The sequence below is a fragment of the Sander lucioperca genome, chromosome 6, assembly GCF_008315115.2.
Source record: "Sander lucioperca isolate FBNREF2018 chromosome 6, SLUC_FBN_1.2, whole genome shotgun sequence".
Taxonomy (NCBI): domain Eukaryota; kingdom Metazoa; phylum Chordata; class Actinopteri; order Perciformes; family Percidae; genus Sander; species Sander lucioperca.
This window is the reverse complement of record NC_050178.1, coordinates 38,933,516-38,955,267: the sequence shown is the minus strand read 5'-3', so window position 1 is coordinate 38,955,267 and position 21,752 is coordinate 38,933,516. Positions and strand designations below refer to the sequence as shown.

The 21,752-nt window shown below is 41.6% G+C and overlaps 1 protein-coding gene across 3 annotated transcripts; it reads right to left on the bottom strand.

Annotated features, from left to right (window-relative positions):
* Positions 1-37: 37 nt before the first annotated feature.
* Positions 38-20,096, bottom strand: sfmbt1 (Scm like with four mbt domains 1). Of its 3 annotated transcripts, none has more exons than XM_036001994.1 (22): positions 19,871-20,096; positions 15,904-15,952; positions 15,705-15,799; positions 14,967-15,210; positions 14,191-14,279; positions 13,151-13,403; positions 12,065-12,162; positions 11,764-11,865; positions 11,277-11,430; positions 11,004-11,086; positions 10,012-10,138; positions 9,560-9,574; positions 7,513-7,626; positions 7,296-7,338; positions 7,045-7,112; positions 6,793-6,932; positions 5,532-5,641; positions 4,942-5,117; positions 3,165-3,343; positions 2,748-2,969; positions 1,887-2,015; positions 38-1,699 (listed from the first exon to the last, which is right to left on the bottom strand). In XM_036001994.1, the coding sequence occupies exons 2-22, from the start codon at positions 15,917-15,919 to the stop codon at positions 1,559-1,561; spliced, it is 2,598 nt and encodes an 865-aa protein (XP_035857887.1). In that variant the 5' UTR covers positions 15,920-15,952; positions 19,871-20,096; the 3' UTR covers positions 38-1,558. The 3 variants fall into 3 exon arrangements, with proteins under 3 accessions (XP_035857887.1, XP_035857888.1, XP_031134108.1); XM_036001995.1 differs by lacking the exon at positions 19,871-20,096 and adding an exon at positions 18,523-18,544; XM_031278248.2 differs by lacking the exon at positions 9,560-9,574.
* Between the last annotated feature and the right edge of the window lie 1,656 nt (positions 20,097-21,752).

The window sequence follows — 21,752 nt, the reverse complement described above, 5'->3', positions numbered from 1 at the left end:
AAAATGCATGACAAAAAACCAGGAGCCGGTAACATTTGTCGTTCATTGTTTTTAATTGCAGTCTTCTCTTTAAATAGCAGTTATAATCTTCAAATGTTAGTAAAAAGCTGCTCCATTGATTTGAGTACAGCTGAAACTACAAGCAAATTGGTAAACCAAGAACCTACGGAGGTTTTTCTCACACAAAAAGAAAGCACATTACAGTTAATCACACTATAATTGGTAAAAAGAGGAAAAACGATTTACAAAAGCATTTTGAGAATATCTTCCCACTTTAAAACTGCCATGTATCATTAAGGTAACTGTTAATGACTATTCAATGATATGAAATGGCTCAAATAATCAACTGTTTTAACCATATACCCCATATGAGAAAATGTAGGCGTATTCTGTGCAAATACACTGTATATTTAGGGGATTTATACATTGCTTACGCAAAAAGTGAATTGCTCAATATGTTTTTCTTTCTAATCACCCTGTTGCACTAGAATATATTATATACACTATATACAAACATGCACTATCATATTTGCATACCACCATACAGTACATGGTTTTGCTTGTGCTTGCATTAGAGTCCTTACAATGTAAACTGCTCTTACGTACTGTAGAAGCTTGAACCAAAAAGCAATTTGATCTCTTGAGATGAAGGTCCCCTTTACATTTGTTGTTGAGCAGATTGTATCTTAACTCAGCTGGGTAACATTTGCAAAGTAATACAGTACAGTATACATGTCCGGTGTTCACATTAAAATCAAATTCCTTACCTTGTAACAACACACTGACTGTTCTTTTGAATCTATCAGTATATCTAGTTTAATATTACCTCTGGCTTTCAAAAAACTTGCAAACTGTATTCATTCGATGCAACTTGTAGTTTTATCTGTATGCAAACAGTTATTTTATAAGTGAGTCTCTAAAAACTAGAAAGCATAACACGAAGGCTCCAAGTTGCAGCTTGACGCTATTGCAGTGAAATGGATTTTGTCGAAAAAACAGTGTTTTTAAATGCTTCAATGTAAGTGGGCCGATATACATACTGCATTTAGCCTTATTTGGACCAACATTTTTGAACATCTTTTCAATGTAATTAGACTTCAGTGTGAAATCACCACATTCGAGGCAAGACCACCTAATTTCTGACTCCACCAGTTAATAGCAAATGTTGACGAGCAGATACCAAATATTCTAGGGCTGTGTATGACAAGTAAAAGCTGTGATTCAGTGGTATTCCCTTTAAGAGACAGCAGGGGAGGCTGGAAATCATGAATGAAAACAACAGACCAATGGAGTTGTAGCAGAGGAAATAAAAGAGAAGAATCTGAGACATTCTGAAGACACATACGTTAAGAAGTGTGTGTGTCTTTCCTAAAGAGCACCTGCGTTTCTTCGTTCACATGATTCATGTCCACGGTTTTGTCTTAACACAACGTGGTATATGCAGGATTCTAAAGGATGTCCAGTGCTGGAAAAGTCAAAATTGGGAAATAAAGAGTGTTTTTCACAGAATTAATACACAGAACAGTATGTAGTCATGTCCATGTTCATTCCCCGTCAGCTACGTAGCAAACTGCTGATAAAATGCCAGCTTGACCCTCTCAATGTGGTGACACAGCTTGATGGCCGGTCCCAGCTTCAGGTCCATGCACTCCTGCACTGTTGGGAGGTTCAGCAGCAGCAGTGCCTGTCCATCAATCTCCTATAAAAACATAAATTCATATCAGTTGCATTTTCTGAAATTAGTTTTGGCTTAACTATCTAGGGCTGGTAAAGTGATGTTTTGTATTTGTGACCATGGAATACAATACAAGTGTATAATGCACTTATTGCAAAAGAGTGGAGTGAGCTCTCATCCTGAGTGGCCATTAAGTCTGAGTATTTCTTACCTGATCCAAGAAAATCCGTGCAAGAGGTGCACAGTCAGTGGTCTTGATGAAGCGAACCACATCAGTAACGCTCCACTCTAGCGGACTGGTGTCCAAACACAGCTTCGGAGGAGGCTCAACCTTTGACGTCTATAAACACACAGATAGGGTGAGTCAGACAGAGACTCTAAGAGAACTCCCAGTGGAGGAGGAAAGGCTCACAGCTCATGCTGAGGAGAAGGGTATCAGACCCGAACATTTCATAAAAAAAACACTGGCTGTTTCAATTTTGTTGATTTCCTCTAAGCTGTTTAGAGCTCAGGTCCAGAACAAGTTCAGGTCCTGGTGAAAACATCATTCAAAACTTTATTGATATGGATTAGTTAGGCAGAAAAAGTTGTATTTGCTGCAAGGGGCAGAGAGGTGGGATTGTGCATTAAATCTTTAATTTTGTACTAGCAGGAATTTTTCTTTTACGCCTATTGGTACAATAGAGTATTCATTAAACCCACACTGACTGGAAAATAAACTATGATGAAGAAATACAAGAAAAAAAATATATTTAAAAAAAATGTTTCCGTATTTATTCATACCTGCAAACTCAGAAGGGCTGAAAAAGGTGACACATCTCCGCGCAGGCATTTAAGTGACACCTAAATAAGGCACCGAAATCCGCGTTGCTATTCGGTCCGGTAGATAACGATCGTCAAGGCACCGGGTCTCGGACCCCCCCCCCCCAAAATTAAAACTCTTCGGATCTACACGATTCATGTGGATGACATTTTTCCATTCAAAACGGCGATTTTCGCCAAAAAGCCACTAGTTTGCAGGTATGATTTATTGCTACCTAGCCCTTTTAAAACTCTTCGTGACTTTCATTACCTTTGGTGAAGGAGGGCGGTTCTCATCATCAGAGAATGAGGGTGAGTGGGGTTTCCGGCGCCGGCGTGTGGGCCTGGGTGTTGCTGGTGGGGAGGGGGACGGCGTGGTGGGCTGAGACTTCCCAATCGATTGTTCAGAATCATCCTGGAGATCTTCCTGCAGCTCAGACCCAGAGTCACTCAGGGAGTCATCTTCATCCAGATCTTCTTCCTCTCCACTGCCCTGTGAGCCAAAGACAAGGACAACAAACGTCCCCATTAGCACAGACTCTAGTGTGAGGAAGAATCAAAGTTAACAATGTTGGTTTAACAATGATGCAACGTATGCATCCTTGAATATATTAAATAATTAATGAAGAAAGAGTGTGTGTGTGTGTGTGTGTGTGTGTGTGTGTGTGTGTGTGTGTGTGTGTGTTACCTGTGGAGACCCAGCAGGGGTGTTGTCCACTGAGGCTGAGGAGCGTCTCTTCTTATGTACAAACAGCTGTTTCCTTCTCTTCCTCCTCCTCCCTCTTCTCTTCACTCCACCTTCCAGGTTGGAGTGGCCCCCGGGTGGACGGCCAACACGTTTACTCTTCTTCTTTCCATAGTAATATGCTGGTGACAAGACAACAGGCGTATTGTGAAATGTTGCATTTGACATGTCAGAAAGATTTTAATACGTCACTGATATAGATGGAAATAAATCCATCAAACTAATACTTTTTTAATACACGTATTCTCTACATGGAGAGGATTGATAAATAGGCTGTAAAAGCATGTCTATGGATGATATGGGCTATCTGGAGTGATATGAAAACATAAGTAACTGTAATCCTTTGTCTGTTGCTATCAAATTGCATCAGTTTCTTAACCCCAACACTGCAGGGCAGCAGCAAGTAAACATTTCAACAAATCTGTGACCTTGAGCTGTCAAAATAGTTCAGCAGAAGATGAAAGAGACCGATTCCGAACACATATTTTCAGCAAACCATTCATTAGCTGTGGAAAGTTATTGCAATTTGTAAATCACTTTTTCAAATTATATCCCTCTGCTTCACAGAATTTCTGTATTTATTAAGGGAGCATGTATTTACACAATCACTATTCATTAGAAAAGCACAAAATGAAAAAAACTAAAGGTTTCTGGAGAAGGAGAAATGAAAGCTTTGTGTTACAATAAAAAAAGGATTGTATAAGGTTTAGAATTAAGGTCACAACTGACAAGCAAGTATAGAGATGTCTAAGCTATTAAAGGAGAATTCCGGTCGATTTCAACACGTAGCTCTGTTTGTAAATTTGGAGTGCTGTCAGTAGCGAGAAAAACGAAAACAACCGGTGTTGCCTACACCGTGTTATCCTGCTAGCGTTAGCACCCAGGAGGCTGAAACAGGGCAAATGAAATGGCATTACAAGTGCCTACCCATGTGAAGTGATTCCTTCCGAGTGAACACAGTGAACCTGACTGCAGTAGATGTGAAAGAAATGCAAAATTTGTGCTAATTCAGCTCTGTTTAGTTCCGGTGTTGAGATGGCAAGATGAGTGCGTAGGGACCGTCTACAAAGTAAAACACCGAAAAGAGAAACAACAAAAATATTTTTAAAAATAGGCATATGCTTATATTTTTAAAGTAAGTAGTACAACTAACAGGATACAAGTTATAATTGAGGTTTGGAGACACTGTCTTATTTAATCATTAAATTAATAAATATTTTTGTATTTCTTTTCGGTGTTGTACTTTGTAGACGGTCCCTAAGCACTCATCTTGCTATCTTAACACCGGAACTAAACAGAGCTGAATTAGCACACATTTTGCATTTCTTTCACATCTACTGCAGTCAGGTTCACTGTGTTCACTCGGAAGGAATCACTTCACATGGGTAGGCACTTCTAATGACATTTCAAACATGTTAAGAGGCTAAAAGCACATTTAAAACTTGCCCTGTTTCAGCCTCCTGGGTGCAAACTGTAGCAGGAGGATAACATGGTGAGGACAACACCCCTTGTTTTCGTTTTTCTTGCTACTGACAGCACTCCAAATTTACAAACAGAGCTATGTGTTGAAAATCGACCGGAATTCTCCTTTAACAATCATAGCAATTAGAGGTTATGTTCATCATCTGCTTTGATAAGAAAGCAGCCACCCCAGATCATCTGATTAATCATTTGAAGTCTCGACAATCACTAGTCTCTTCTAGTTCTGTAAACCACCTACTGTATTTGGTCTTTGTGAGGACGGAGCAGTTCTCGGAGCAGCGCTCCAGAACCATGCGAGGTCCAAACAGGTTCGGGCAGCACTCTAGCTTGATGCAGGTTTTCCTGCAGAAGTCTGCCACACGGTCTGCAGTGCGGACTATTTCCACAGTGGCCCGGTAACTCTTTCCCTTGTACCTGATATTGAAAGAAAAGCAAGCATAATAAATAGTGATACATCTTTCATATTTCCACACAGTATTAGGTTGGAGAAAAAAAAGGCAGGGATTTTCAAAAACAATAGATTCTTCGCACTTACTTAAGCTCCTATTATGTTCATGTTTGATCTAACAAGGTTGCTACGACCTGTAAGGTCTCTTAAAAGTAACTCGGATGCTGTTGGTTAAATCATTGCTTTAATGAAGTATTAGGAGCTTGTGCTGAGTTCCGGTGTGCAGATTTTTATTTCCATTTGTGCATTTAAGTACGTGTTTAATCCAGCATCAGTGTCCTAAAATAGACCGTCTGTGAACACTCCTACTGTACTATTCCTGCAGGTTTTCTACAGGGCAGAGTATTCTGAGCTGAGGATTAAATGGTGCGTCCCCTCACTTGGCTTTGAGCGTCTCTCCATGGCCTTGCCAGCGGCTCTCCTGGTCCAGCTGCAGCTCTCTCAGCACACGACTGGGCTTGTATGCCGAGTTGATTAGCAAAGTCAATACCTGAATACAAGACAAAAGAATAAGAAAGAATAAGAAAAGAAAACAAGAATCGCCAAACACTTACATGTTATCTGCAGGTAGGAGGGTTATGTCTTTTATTCTTTAATTGGTGCTATGATTAGCATTTCAAAACCAAACACTTACAATATTCATTTTGAGACTTTCCTTACCAATACCGTGTGATTTTCAATGCAACTGAAACTAAATCTGTCTGTGCTTCTTGCAATATCACATGGTAGAATGAGTGAAAGACTGATGAAGAGAAATGAGAAAATGAATTTACTGAGAATGGGGGAAGGAGCACAAGTAGAAACTTCCTCTTTCTGTCAGATGGCAATAGGGTTTCTGGAAAACGTGCTTTCAACACCATGGTGTGAGATGGAGGATATAGTTTCGAGTAAATATTCAAAGTAATCACAACTAGTTGAATAATAGTTAGAATTATAAGACTAAGTCTACAGCTCTGTGAATTTGGTACACCAGTGCTTTAAGCTAAATGCTAACCTTAGCAATGCTAACATGATGTTTAGCAGGTATAATTTTTACCATGTTCATCATCTTAGTTAGCGTGTTCGAATGCTAACATAAACACAAAGTACAGCTGAGGCTGATGGGAATGCCATTAGTTAGTCATAAACCAAAGAAATGGACAAATAAAAAATTGAACTTGATGCTATATGGAAAGCTAAGGCTTCCTCAAAGCTTACAATTCGGGCGCCCAGGTAGCTCAGTTGGTAGAGGGGGCGCCCATATACAGAGGTTTACTCCTCGACGCAGCTGGCCCGGGTTAGACTCCGACCTGCGGCCCTTTGCTGCATGTCATTCCCCCCCTCTCCCTCCCCTTTCACATCTTCAGCTGTCTTGTCAAATAAAGGCCTAAAATGGCCAAAAAATTATCTTTGAAAAAATAAAATAAAATAAAAAAATAAAAGCTTACAATTCATCCTCTGGGAATATTAAATGTCTGTACCCAACTAATAGTGGCAGACCCAGCAAAGGAAATTGACATCCAATGAAGTCACGCCGCCAGCGTAGCTATAAAAAAGCTGAATACATCACAATCAACCTCTAAATATTATATAAGGATTGAGGAACGATACCTGTTCTTTTGTGTTATTCTTACAGTTAACAGCTGGACTAGCCCCTCTCACCTCTTTGAGCACGAGGACACAGTTTCCAGGGCCAATGAACTGAGGAAGCTCTGCAATGCGTCCTTTGTTAAGGTAAGGCCCAGAGAAACAGCGGTGGTTGAAGTAGATCTTGGGACAGCAGTATTTCCCATTCCCTTGCCCTGCACGTGGACACAACATGAGATACAAATGATGAAACAACCACAGGCAGTCAGTAGACGGGACATATCACAGTTTGGAATCCTTCAATGGGACCTGAGACATACCACTCACCTGTCTCTGACTGGTTGGCCATCTGCTGCTTGACAGTGTCAGGTGACGATGACTTAGGTGGAATTCGGCTGTAAAGTGATGATTTTGAGTCAGAAGTTGAAAGGCAATGGAACTCGATCCATTCAATTTAATTCAATTTTATTCATAGTGTTAATTCATAACAGGAGTTATTTCAAGACCACACTATTATTTACAAAGTCCCAACAAACCAATAAACCAGTCAACACCACCACCCTTCCTCTTTTACTCACTGTTTCTCAGGCTGCACCACAGCAATCTTCCTCTCCTTTTCAACTGAAAAACAAGGACAGACTAATGTGTTCTCAGTCACACTATAACATTATACCACTTATTTGGAGGTCAGGGTAAAAAAAACTGATAGCATTATGTTTGTAACAGCATTGGTAACAGTCTCGTTACGACAGATGTGTGAAGATCATGAGAGTTCGCTATGATGATGTTGTATACCTGAGGGTTTGATGGGGTAGACGAGTGGATAGCCGTTTGTCTCACACCAGCTGACAGGGAAGATGTCGAGGGAGTCCACATGAACTATCAGCTCTGGCATGGGCTGCTTCAGTCCTGCACAAACATACACACACAGCTGTCAGACAATCACTGACAGTGAGCAGCAATAAAGATATCACAGTAGGGGTGGGTCGATGTCCCCTAAATTGGCAGTTGACGATGTTTACAGTAAAAACATCGCGATGGACGATGATATCGTCATCGGGGGTGGGGGGTGGGGGTGTGTGTGTGGTAAGCACTTTTTATTTTACTATATCTCTTTACATAAATATTTTTTTCTACTTAAAAACTAATTAAAAAAACAAACAAATGAAATTCGAATGGTATTATAGGCGCTGATACCGTGGGTGCTGCATCCACGTGTGCCAGACATTCATTTACAATTAAACATTGCAGTTGTTGCTAAGTGGAGCGTGTGAGCGCTGATCGTGGTCACGTGTCAGTTAAACTTCTCATCTCCAATCCTATCTGTATTTGTGAGAAGTGGCGCTGTCCTGAGTTGAAAGATAGCCTACTTTACGGCTTTATTATCGAGTTAATAGGCGTGTGTGTTCGTGTCGGCCGCTGTCCATTTCCTAAGGTTCAAATGCAAACATTTTTTGACTACTTTTTTTTTAAGGGCGTGCGCCCGTGAGCAAACCATGGAGGAAAACATAAATCGGCGCCTATGATAGAGGAAGACTGACAGCTCTGATATACATATTATAATTTATTTACAAGACTGTCAAAGGGAGACGGCTATCTCTTTGCCCTGTCAGACGCTGCTCTCCCTCTCCTCTGCCTGCTCCGTGGCCGATGTGTGTGAGAGCTTGTTACGTTACGCCCGCAATCTGTTGTGGAGCATTATAACTTTGAAAAACCACAGGTTCCGGTTAATCTTATAATGGATATGTGTGTTGTGTTATTTAAACAAACGATCAGGGGAACTAAACGCCTCTTGTCCGCGAGTCTCCTGATAGAGCTCCAGCCAGCTCACGTCAGACTATGGAGTAGAGCCCTGCGCGGGACTGTTTTCTTCATCCCGCTCCCAGCAAATTTCTGACCATTACCGCCCGCACCAGCAACATGTGTGTTACACTCCCGCCCGCTCCCGCAGGTGCTTGCTGCTGTTAGACGGGGAGGAAGGAGCAGAGGATGAGGGAGAGAGGAGAGGGAGAGAGGGGGAGGAAGGAGCCGAGGATGAGGGAGCGGGCTGACGGTGGACTTGGCTCAGAGCTCCCACCGTCCTGGGAGGCTCAGACACGCTGGTGTCTGCTCATAGATGGCCTATACAGTATATACTCAGTCAGTATATATGTATATCTATGGTGTCTGCTGGCGTTCGGGGGTTCCAGGCTACATCCCGATCCCGCAGTGTTTTTTTTGGCCGCCCGCTCCCGCCCGCAGCAAAGTTAAAACCGCCCGCTCCCGCGAGATTTGCGTTGGGTCCCGTGGGACCCAGCGGGACCCAATCCCAATGCAGCCCTCTACTATGGAGCTTCTGAAATCTGACACAGTTGGACCAAATTTGCAATTACCCATCCATTTTCGTAAAACGGCCCATATTTGAGTTCTACGTAGTTGATTTCTCGCATAAAAAAGTCTCAGAAGTGAATTGAAAGTGATGAAATAGCAGACGAACAATGTATAAAGTTTCCAGTTGTTGGCCATCACAGCAATCCATGTATGTTGTGATTGTTGTGGCGCTTTGCACACCAACACACAATTGACTTTGAATTTCTGATTGGGCGGGCCAGCTGTCAATGTGGGCGGGCCCACAGCTCCGCGCCTGCCTGCAAAGACATCGTCCATCAGCACAACCCTATATCACAGACTACATCTTACCCTGGCGTGGATGCCACATTCAGCTAGAGCACCTGGAAATGACAAACTTTACTCATACTTACACCTCGATATTATGTTGTGTTTTCAAAAGAAATTTAACTTGATTTGAGCTATAATATATACATTTATAATCAACCAAATGTCACACAATAGTAAAACTTACTTTTAGGTTCTCCATCTACTTGTTTGCATGAATGCAAGTACACATATTACATATCATATCACATATCCTTTCGTGGTGCAAAGACAACACACACTCATTTTATAATAAAAGACAAAGTTGTATCTGCAGTGTATCGACATACATAATATTGAGATGTGTCTGAAGTGCGGAACACCTACTTCTGCTTCTCTAGCAGACTGTATAATCTCAGATGCAGTGATCTAGTGTACGAATTGGTGTAAAATACTACAATCTATGTCTCTCACATTACAGCATTCTCCGTGCAAAAATGCATAGGTAGCTACTCAACTAGGGAGCCAGGAATTCAGATTAGATCCACATAGGTTAATGCTCTACATGATATGTAGCTGTGCTGTGTGGGACTGCACAGAAATTAAACATGTTAATGTTCTACTTTCATCCACACACATTCTTTCAGTACCCCATCTTACCTTCCAGGCTGAGCCAAATGTATTGCCCTTTGACCCTGGTGACAGTTGCCACGTGAATGTTCTCAGGTGACAGCAGGTTAACAGCCTCCAGTTTCATGGCCTCTTTGAAGCTGTGGTCACACTGCTCCTGGCAGGTAAACAAAGAGGGGAAAAAAGTGTGAGAGGATTATGCTAGGCTAGGCTAGGCTATTATGCTGTCTGTCAAATGGGTAAAATCTAATATCCTACATTCTGTTATATTCTGTCTGCGTGGGAAAGTAAAATAAAAAATCTATTTCCTCCAAAGTACTAATAGTTACAAGGTTGCAAAAAGAACTGACAATACTTTCACTAGTCTACTGTAAAGTATTGTAGCATTGATTTGAGCAGTGTTCAACCTCTAGAGACTCTTTCTTCACCAAACCCATCCACGTGACAAGCAGTTTACACGTGGCTACGAGATACAGTAGGTATCACACTTTACAGGCTGCCAATAGTACAATGCTTTCAGAGGAATACTGTCAGTTTCAGTCTTTTTTTTTTTTTTAACCACATACAAACGGAACTAAAGAGCTTATTTTGTTTCAATCAAAAAAAGATCTCTTCAATAGCCTGAATTGCTGCTTGAATAGTACAACCCAAGTAATAAGAAGGAGGATTTAGCTCTGACAGCTTGCTAGTGGTGATTTAAACTTTAATCATTCATGCAGGCGCACTGCATGATCGCACAGATGTCACATGAAGCCTTCATATCACTGCAATATAGTAATAGTAACCTACAATTTCCCATTTAAAAAGGTAATTTGGACAATGACCAATGGGAGGACAAAATGCGCTAGGAGCCGATTAATAGCTCATCTCAGACTCTTTCACTGAGCGACCAATGTTACAAGTTGGACCAGCATCTGGTGGTGGGTTTGTACACGAGTCGTTGGACACGAGGAAACCCTTTACACTGAAGCCTGACCAGTGTGATCTTGGTGTAAAAGAGGTAAAAACGGAGGTTGACTTACAGTTGGGAAGCAATGTTGAGGAGCTGCCTCAGCCTCGCACTGTTTCAGGTAATCCGCCCAGTCAAAGTCTGGACCCTGGTATCCTGTACATGATAAAAGAAAGAAAGCAAGGAGAAAGAATGGACAGAAAGAAAGAAGCAAGGGCAGATAAAGAAAACAAATAAAGAAATGGAGAGAGAAGGAAAGAAAGCTAACCAATGCCATTCCTTATTGTCTGATATTACCGATTAAGTGAGTGGTTATAAAAAAGGAACAACATTTGACAGCGCAGACCTGGTGGGGGGCTGAGAGAGAGTCCATTTTTGAGGCTCCACTGAGTAGGGAAGATTCCTGGACTGTCTCTGTGACACAGAAAGGACCTCCCAGCACCCTCCTCAATACCACAAAGGTCGTCCATCTTCACAAGGAAGTACTGCTCGTTGAACACCTGAAAAGAAGAGGAGGGTCATTTTAGGACACTTCCATACATTTTTAATTGAGAGCTGTAAAGTTTTTACCGCCAGTTTCACTGAGTCACACTAAAACTGTATCAAGGTAGGGAGATCTACTGGATTGTACGATTAAATAGTTCAAAAATATAGTTTCAGCCATGTTTGTGGTCTTTTTAAGACTCTGGGGTGATCATTAGCATTTTAGCCAGTACAGACAGTGTGGTAATGAAGATAGAAAGCATAAACAAGTTCAACTAAGGCCAATAAACCAGCAAACAAGAAAAACATTGCAGCATAGTAGAGACAGATTTGATAGGAAAGTCTGTTACCTTGGTGACAGTGGCAGGCCTGATGGAAATAGGAGCACCAGGCTCAACAGCCTCCAGTTTCATTCCTTCCTTGAAACAATGAGCAGCAATGGCAGGCTGATCCTGAGACAAACAATACACAGACATACACACATGCAGATTCACTTTCAAAAGCTCAGCTCTTAGTTAGTTCGTCTAAGTTTCAGTATAGAGAACATCACAACTATTTTCTTAATAATTATCAAATCTTAACTGGCGGATCAGCAGTAAGCAGTGATATGTTTGGGCCACTAAGACCAAATAAGAGCACGGTTGGCAGTACCTTACTGAACTCTGCAGTCAGAGCTTCATCCTGGGGCAGGTCACTGATCCTCTGTCTCACCTCCTCCCACTCTCCCTCTGTCCGCAGGGCCAACAGGTCTGAAACAAACAAATACACACAGATCAGCTGCTGAAGAACTTAACCTGACTTCCTGATGACTAGGGTGTAATTTGATTATCAAGAGATATTTAATAAAAAGGTAAAACATACATCTGATTGAATTTTACACTGCGCACTCTCTTAGAAAGTTTATAACTGAACCTATGTGAGCTGCTTTTTCTTTGTTCTGGACCTCCAATTAGGTCGCCACAATTAAATAAACAAGCAAACAAAAAGCAGTGTTGTCCTCCATATTTTTGCATTTCCATTACATTTTTATCACGTGGCACTACAGTAGGTTTCAGAAGGCCTTATAAACAAGATGAGGATGAACTTCGGTTGGTACCTTTTATTACATATTTAAAAAAAGCATTATATCTCCCCTATTCTTTTATGAAACATGAAATACCAGTAATACGAAGGGCTATGATTACTTTTAACACAATAACACAATTTTAGCAATAAAAGCCTGGCAATCAATAAGGCTTTAGCTGTAGTGGTACCAAAAGGTGGCTCAGCTGTGTCAGGAAAGATATATAGCCTTCTGGGCTTTTACATCTTGCATAATAAACTTTATTTACTTGAAGAGCATTTGCAGATCGTGGTCCTGAAAACAATGAGATATCTCACCCTGCATGGGAAATCAATTTCAAGATCTACTGTCTGATACCATCACATTTTGAATATTGGTGCTTTTGTATTTCAGCACTATGCACTCGTCAAAGTATTTTGAAAATGTTATTATAACTCACAAAATAATTAGCAATAAAACATTAGCTCTGATGTATTGGTTCTATATAAATGACACAGTGTAATAGGTAATCATAGGATTGTACTATATAATTGCAAATGCATCCAGTCCATAATTGCTATTCTTCTTGTGTCCTTCAATCAGAAACTATTACTCATGCTATCTAGACATCGTTTTTTCCCCTTTTTTCCTTTTGATTCTAAATATAAAATCTGACCCGTGTCAGTGCCACTGACCCAATGGAGGCCTGAGGGTGCAGCCGTGCTCTTTGGCCCAGCCGGGTGGGTGGAGGCGTGGGTGGAGGTAAAAGAGCCAAAGGGTTGCGGGCGTGTCTGGGAGGCCCTCGGTGCCTACCAGGCGCAGCTTCAGCCTTCCTCCGACGTTCTCCTCTACCTCAGCAGCCCAGGCAAGCCCCAGGTCAACGCTGTCCTGGAGCTCCACGTAGCAGCCTGCACACAGGAGCTCCACTGGGTCTCTGCCACGCTGGGGCTGTGGGGTGGTAAATGAGAAGCTGATAGCACACACACTTACATAAACACAAATGAACACACGCCTAGGCAAGGCGAGGAATTTGTATTGGGAGAGAATGCACTGCATGACTAAGTGGCAAAACTGAGGCACAGTCACTAAAAGCTAACTAATGACACTAAAGAATTTCACAGGCTGTTCCTACAGCCATTTTGCTTTCAGCAGCACAACCTTGGTGCTGTAAACAATAGCTCACAGCCTTGTTTTTTGTAGACCTGGGACTTCACGCAGGGAACGCATGCAGGACTTCATAATAGCTACAAAATCTTATTCAGTTCAACTTCACATTTATTCCAATGGACATTTTGAGTATGACGTTTTAGCCATTTCAAAGTGGGCATAACAAACATACCAACTGTTTGGAGATTTATATCTACAATATAAACTAGCAAACAGTAAAACAAAACATAACAGTTGTACAGTTGACCGTGTGTGTGTGTGTGTGTGTGTGTGTGTGTGTGCCAAGACTGCAGAGTCACATGTATAAACTGTCAACGTGGTATTTTCTATGTCAGTTGTATTTACTGGACTTGCCTCGCCACTTGAACAGTAAAGGTGTAAGTCTGAATTTATTATATATTACCTATGTATGAATTCATTATATTATCATGTGTTTTTAAAGTCGTCAGATTAATCAAGTCAGTACTGATAGAGGTGATTGTTCTTGGCACAGACAGAGACTTGAGAGAAATACGAAAGCTAACATGGAGTTTCTAAGAAGGACAGCTGCTCCTTTCCCCTGCCTTACCAATTCCAGCAGGTTGGCGGGCGCGCTGCACTCCTCAGCCAGGGCCTTTTCCAACAGAGCCTCCCAGTCCTGGTGCTTCTCACGCACACCTGAGGTGGATCATACACATACAGTCTGTTTATTTTATAAACCAAACAAGCAGGTGGACTCAGGATCACACATACACTCCTCTGCCTGGTCTCTCTTAGTCACCCTGAATCCCAGCATCAGCCATAAATGAAGAATAAACACAAGAATTAATTCAAAGATAACAGAATATTATATCTAATACGACTTGTTCATCATATCGTGAACAACTCTCATCATAAGAAAAACAGTAGAAATTGCTTCAGCACCACCTTCATTACTCCTTGCTATGCTGAACAAAAGTGTAATTACTAAGTTCCACCATTAAAATAGCATTTTGACATGTACACAGTACAAAAAACTGTTTGCTCACCTTTCCATAAAGCACTCGCATAAAAACAAAAAAAGAAGGAAAAGAAATAAAGTGGACAGACTAAAGTTACAAAAATATGTAAAAACTTAGCATTTCCAATTTATCATCCAAACTACCTGTGAGAGAATTTGTTATACAAAATAAAATGATTATTTGACACCAGACCAACTTTTCATGGCTGATGTGTGTTAATCTTCTGCACATCAGTCATGTTTTATACGATCACTCAGCTCTACAGGAAAGACAGACACCATGCAACTTTTTGAGTGGCCATAGGTAGATTACTACTTTTGCTACACCTCTCAAAACAACAAACATAACCCCAGCCATGCCTCACCCTCGGGGGCCCTCATTGTCTTCCCATGCTGGCGGCTCCAGCCCAGCGGGTGGAGGTCTGCCGTCATTAGGTCACACCAGAAGTCGGCACGCCGGTCATCCTGGTATCCCTCATAGCGTAGCAGCAGCAGCTGGCCACATGTGGTGATGATGTTGGCTACCCAGTATGGACTGCCAGCCTCTGAGCGCACACACACCTCCAGCTTCATGCCTGGAGTCAGTCCTGTCTGTAGGCCCTGGTCCACCTGAGACAAGGACGGAATACCAGAGATACATTGAATCATTATCCTGATTGGCCCCCTCGCAGTTAAACCACAATTTGTGTTCGACAGCTGGTTACACAAAAAACAACCTACAAATGTGCACAAAGAAAAGAAAAGGTGACTTTTATTCTATGCTGCCAATGGCTTTTATTTCAATTACACCTACCTGCCAAGCATACAGCTAAGTAGTATGTTTTAAAATTGCTATTTATAGAAGCTGTTACTACTGGTGATGCTACAGTGACTTCTGTGTTCCTGCTGTTGATTGCTTTATGACTGGATGCTTCTACAGCTGTTTTACGGCTTTACTAGCTGGCACATTCCATACATTTGAGTCACGCTTTCAGATTTAATACACAGTTTAAAACGAACTTGCGCTTCCTTGAGAACTTTACACAGATGTTTAGTAATTGATTAATAGCTGGCACACGCTTATCCTGTGATGTGTGTTAGCTGTGAAGGTTGTCAGCACCCACATGTTTGAAGGCCTGATGGGGCACGGACACGGCTCCATTCTCCTCCAGGTATTCATCCCAGTTAAAGTCAGACGCATCCTGAGCAGAGTCTCTGTCTGGAACACACAGACAACACATTTGTCTTTTCCAACCAGCTTCTTTTTTAAAAAAATATATTATCTTACTCATTTCACACAGCTGTTAACAGTGTTGTTCTTACCAGACTCCTGACTCATGCTGGTGCCCTCTCAAGGCCGAGACTAGGAGCTCTGAGAAGGAAAAGAGGAGAAGGATAATTATCCAGCTCTGGAGACAGAAAAAACAACAACATAGAATTGCAGCAATCGCAGTCATCTGCAGCACACTATGCTGTGACTATGCTTAATCAAATCACTATCCACAGATCTCAACATCACTAAATAATCTGTGAACTCGCTTCTGTTTTCAACAACTATAAGATTAATGAGACAGGTGATACCCCTGGATTGCAACAGCCCGCTCAGCAGTTCACAAGCCAAACTGTATCAGCAAAAAGTTACACAAAAGAGCTCAAAACAGAGATCAAGACTTACTCCAGCTGGCTACCATATTTACAACACACTGCGTAAAACACATGACATTAATCAACATAATGTGTCAGCCAACAATTACAGATAAAACATGTATCAGTCAACATTCAAACAGCCACTAACTAGCAGGCTTCACGGCCAAAATGAAATTAATTTGGAGAAGTTGTGAATAAAATCACAAACTTACATGCTGCACATTTGTCATTCATTACGGAGGCACAGGCTACCACCTAAGTAACGCAGCAGATGGTACGTATCGCCGGGAAATAAATTAAACTATGCTAATCTTATCCAGCTCCACTTCTACTTGTGAAACTCATTTGGGCTCATCTTTTTTTTTAAAACAGCAATTGTATACCTTTTCCTGCCCCAATGTGAAGATTTCAAACAGTGCCTTGACATGAATGCGGACACACACATCAAGCTTTGACTCGTCAAACTGACACACAACATTGTGAAAAGCAGATGAAATAAGTTAATACAACAAGAGTGATGGCATGAATGAGAAAGAAGGCGAGGTTGGGCGAGGATAGCTGCTCTGTCACGGCAGCTCCATTCAGCCAGCCTGTCAGGCCTGTCTTTGTCATGTCTGACGTCTCTATTAAAACCAGGGCCGCAATCAGAAACCACCCCCTCCCGACGACCGGACTGCCACTGCGACCCCCGTGCTCCACCAGGATCAGCGCCACCTTTCACCCGCGACCCTGCCCCAGACTCCCTCTGTCTTTCTCCCCCTCCCTCTGACAAACACACCAGAGGGCCTTATTGTCCCTGGAGGTCACACTCCTGACATAAGAGTGGAAAAAAAAGAGCAGTGGAGAGGAGACAGGAGAAGGAATACATGCCTAAAAAGTTAAGAAGCTGTATTCTAACACCTGATGATGCTGAGCTTACATGTTAGATCATTTATGAGTTCATGGTGGAATTTTAAACCAATTCTGTTTTGTACTTCGATATGTCTATCATGGGCAGCATCCTCGCTCTGACATCTCTCCATTTAATGCATGTGTATAGGTCCTGTTTGAATGTGTGTGTATTCCGGGCCTGTGTGTGTGTGTGTGTGTGTGTGTGTGTGTGTGTGTAATGTCTATGATAAAGTATGTATTCTTCTAACTACAAACTCCTGGGACCTTCCTCTACAATTGATTTCATGGCTTTTTTACATTGGTGAACGTTTTGTTAAGCAGTTTAAACAACATGAAACTGAATCAGTCATTCTCAAAAGAATTAAACTGCATCTGTATTCACAATTCCAGAGGTATATTGATTACAACACTTCTGAGAACTATCATTTGAAACTTTCAAAGACGAGCCTTCGATATAAACTTGCTCTTATTCGGCTGCCTTAGCTGTAGATTTCTGCAGCACTTAACTTTACAGAAGGGCACAACCTCGGCCTGTACGTGCAGACAGGAAGAAAAGCAACTTCCCCTGTTTCATATACAGCAAGTGGTCTGTGTGGACACAGCCTGCAGCAGTCTGCCTCAATCTTTTTGCACCACCACAAGACTCTGACTGAACCTGAAAAAGAAAGGGCCAAATATGTACACACACACACACACACACACACACACACACACAACATCCTCTTTACAAGCACTTACTGAATCATATTCTAATCAGCACTTAGCATGCGACTAAACATTTCTAAACAAGTCTTCCTAAACCTCAGAGGTCCCTGGGCTGTAATGCAATGTGATGAAATACGTTTTATAAAAAGGAAATTAGCTGCCGAAAAATGTCCCCAAACACTATTTAATGGCATCTGCTGATCACCAGTATGACTTAGATTATAAGCAGTAATGTAGCAGAAAATTAGTATGCCCTCCTGTTGGTGTCCATAGTCAATAACATAAACAAAACCTATTTTCAAAAGAGAACTTCCTTGTTTTCTAATTGTGTTATCGTGTCACTTTCTCTCTGACCTGTAGTGCTATTGAGCCATGCAGTTAGTTTTGGTTTTACTGTGCCAGGTTTTGACATACCAGTCTCTGAAATTTCTGCCCTAATAAAATTTGGGGGATGAAGGGATTGGAATTCTGTTTGAGGTGCTCAACACACTGAGAAGTTATATTTTAAAATTCAACAGCAACATCTCTTTCCAGAAACTCCTGTCCACCAAACTCTAAATGATTAACACTGAGCAGTTTTCATAGGAACTATTTCTTTTGTAGAAGGTAGTTCCAATGAAAACTGTTTACAATGACGTCTGTGAAATAACTGGTTTAGCAGTCAATACTGTGAGCACCACAAACACAAATTCAACTCACCTCTTTTGTATTGGGAAGGTAGCAGAAATCTCAGACTGAAGACAAGGCACCATAAAACCAAACCATCTGGCTGATGATGGCTCAACAGCACTACCGTTAAGTAAAACATATGGGGCTTTTTTTTTGTAATTTAGGTGAAATGACCGTTTAAAAAGGCTGGTAAATAAAGCTGAGGTAGGTTTACACACCATGGCACTACTGATAATAGGTGTGATAAAATTGAGAACCAGATTATTGTGCAGCCCAGTAGGTTCCTATCAGGTTTCTATGATGACTTGACACCTGCCAATGATTTTTAAATAACTTTAAATACCCCAAACGTCGTTAATCTATGAACGTTATGGTTGCCAAACAAAGGGTTGCTCTGAAGACTAACCAATATGAGCTGGCCTGCTCAGTGGATGGTAATCCACGAGCTATGTCAAACTGACCTCGAATTCTGCCAACTGGCCGACCTGCTAAAACTTCAGACCAAATAGGATGCTGAAATGAAGAATCCACATTTGCTCAACACAGCACGTATAAATAACAAAGCGGTTTCATTCAGTTTACAATCATGATCGTTGCATAGCGGCACGTCAACCGGAGCAGCGATGCCAGCGGATCACTCAAGTTGCACAATAGGGAAGTTAAGCGCCAGAAGAAAAATAGGTTGCCACAAGTCAACGTGGAATATATGACAACCCTCATCAGCTGTTAAAACCAGAACCTACGAAACAGCATGTATAAACACATGAGTTTATTCAGCTGTTTGGTGGGAGCTAACGTTCCATTGAAACACAAATCGGCTGAGATCGTACAACCGTCATTATGTAAGGCTACGACATTATAAATATACTGAGTTATTCAAGGGCAAATCACTGGACATTTCCACACAATCCTTGAATTGAAACTAGCTTAATATTGCACTAAGTACAGACTAACCGCAGCATTCAGAAACAGAGATGGGCCATTAACGCAATGGCTTTGCAAAGAGAGACTAACGTTACGTTACAGCACCAACGGTCTAACTTTCACACTGATGAGAACATAGGCTATCGATTGAGAGCATTATTAAATTGCTCTCTAATAAACAAACACGCGGTCCTAAATGTATAATGACCGTGTGGGACTCATTGGACACATGGTACAATCGCCTGTGTCCGAGTCAAGTTACTGAACGTCACAGCTTGAGCAATAAGAGCAGGCTGACGAGCAATAAGGGCGCTTACACTCGACCGAACCCGACTCATCTTTTTGAGAGACGGGAAAAAAGACGAATGCGCCACCCCAATACAAAACACCGTTAGGAATTTGTAACTAACAACACAGAGTACGTGAATATTTAGTCGCAAAATTCGCCCCTTACCGCTAAGTAGTTTTTCCAAGTCGGTTTTTAGATGCAGTTCCTCTCCGCCTGCTCGCTCGCAGCAATGACAAACCAACGCGAATAAAAACCGAGAGCCCCGGTTACACGTTTCAAAATAAAATGGTTGTAAGAGCGGAAGTTACAACCGCCGCCCATGCAACAGTGGTTCTTTTTGTGTTGAGGATTAAATCGCGATACTTCCGGCGTCGCTCTGGCAGCGTCTCGCTATCTTGACGCAGTTCTCGTTCGTTCACGACCTCATTCCAATATGGCACAAATGGCCACTGCGCATGTTCTGCCGCCTATATGCCTCTGAGCCCGGCAACATCCATCTTCACACACACAATAAAATATCACACAATCAGAACCAAGACCAAAATCTACAAAACCTCACACAAAAAAAAGAATTAAACAGAATGCTTTCCGTTTGCTTTAATTCTTACAAATAGGCTACACGAGGGTGACCTGGCCAGTCGTTAAAGGCTTTTATCCCCAGCGGAATCAACACTTAATGTTTGAGCTGGAATGAATTGCACATTTAATTGACCCACTTTCGATAAGTGGAGTGTTTTTTTTGCCACGAAAAAGCAATTCGTTCTGTACGAAGTATTGAAGGTGACCTCGTGTTGCTTATTTCCTTTCAATATAATATTTAAGTAAATCAAAAATATAGCCCCACAATGCGCAATAAAAGGCTAAATGGGCAACTACTTTTTTTTTTAATAAATCACAATAACGCTCTATCATAATGACTGAATACAATTCTGTCATTGCTGGTATACGTTACTTCTGCTGCACAAGGATATCAAGTCGGGGTTTTGCAGGAGAGGGCGGAAGAAACTGCTGGAAATATGCCTTGACACTGTGAGCGTAATGCTCAAAGTCCATCTATTTTGTATTATAAATGTGACTTCCTTATTAAATACGCGTATTTCTCGTTTTGGGAAGCGTTTCTAGGAGCCAGAAAGAGCCTGATACAGGTTTTGCCTCTCACTTGGACTATATATATATATATATATATATATATATATATATATATATATATATATATTACACTGCCTCAGATAATCCTCAACAATCGACCATTCGGATGCCTATTATAACAAAAGAGGAAAACATGCACGCGTTGAGGTGGAAACAGTACAATAAACGTGGGCTGCAGAAAAGCGATCGGATCTTGCCTGAACAGTCGAAACAAATCGGACAGCCATGTATAAATCAAAAGGGGGCAGGCACTTACTCCCAAATTAATTCAGTTATTAAAGTGCGGTGCTCTCACTATAAGCTTTCAAACAGAAGACTGTGCGACTAATAATATTAAGAAATTAGGTTTAGTAAATAAACAGAGAGAAAAAAAAACATTTTGTTGCTTTTGTTATTTCGCTTTTGGATCATGCTTTATAATCTGCCAATTTTGTGGGGTCATTTTTATTTTTAAAGGGTCTACAACTCTAACGCTGCATTGGTCTATAAGGCTGTTTGCATAAAGGCAAACGTCTCAACAACTTGAACAGGTTTGTCGCTCAGTGCAGGTCGCTGTTATTTGTCTCTTGTTAGTTATTTGTTCACTGTCCACATCCTGCAGCAGGCAGAGGATTACGGCTGGGGACAGAGGACGAAGACAGGTCATAAACCGTGCGCACTGCAGGAATGTCTCCTCGCCTTTCGCCTTTGGGCCACACGTTCCACGCGGAGGCGCACCTGACCGCTAGATGGCAGTAAAGCCTACAGGTCTTGCTCTCATACTGACGAAATCCCTTTGGTACTGGAAAATGTTTTGGTGCCCTTCCAAAGGACTTCACATTTTCGGAGGTGAGATACTGCAGAAGCTATGCCAGTGTCCAATATAGGCCCATATACAATATACCAAACACTTATTGGT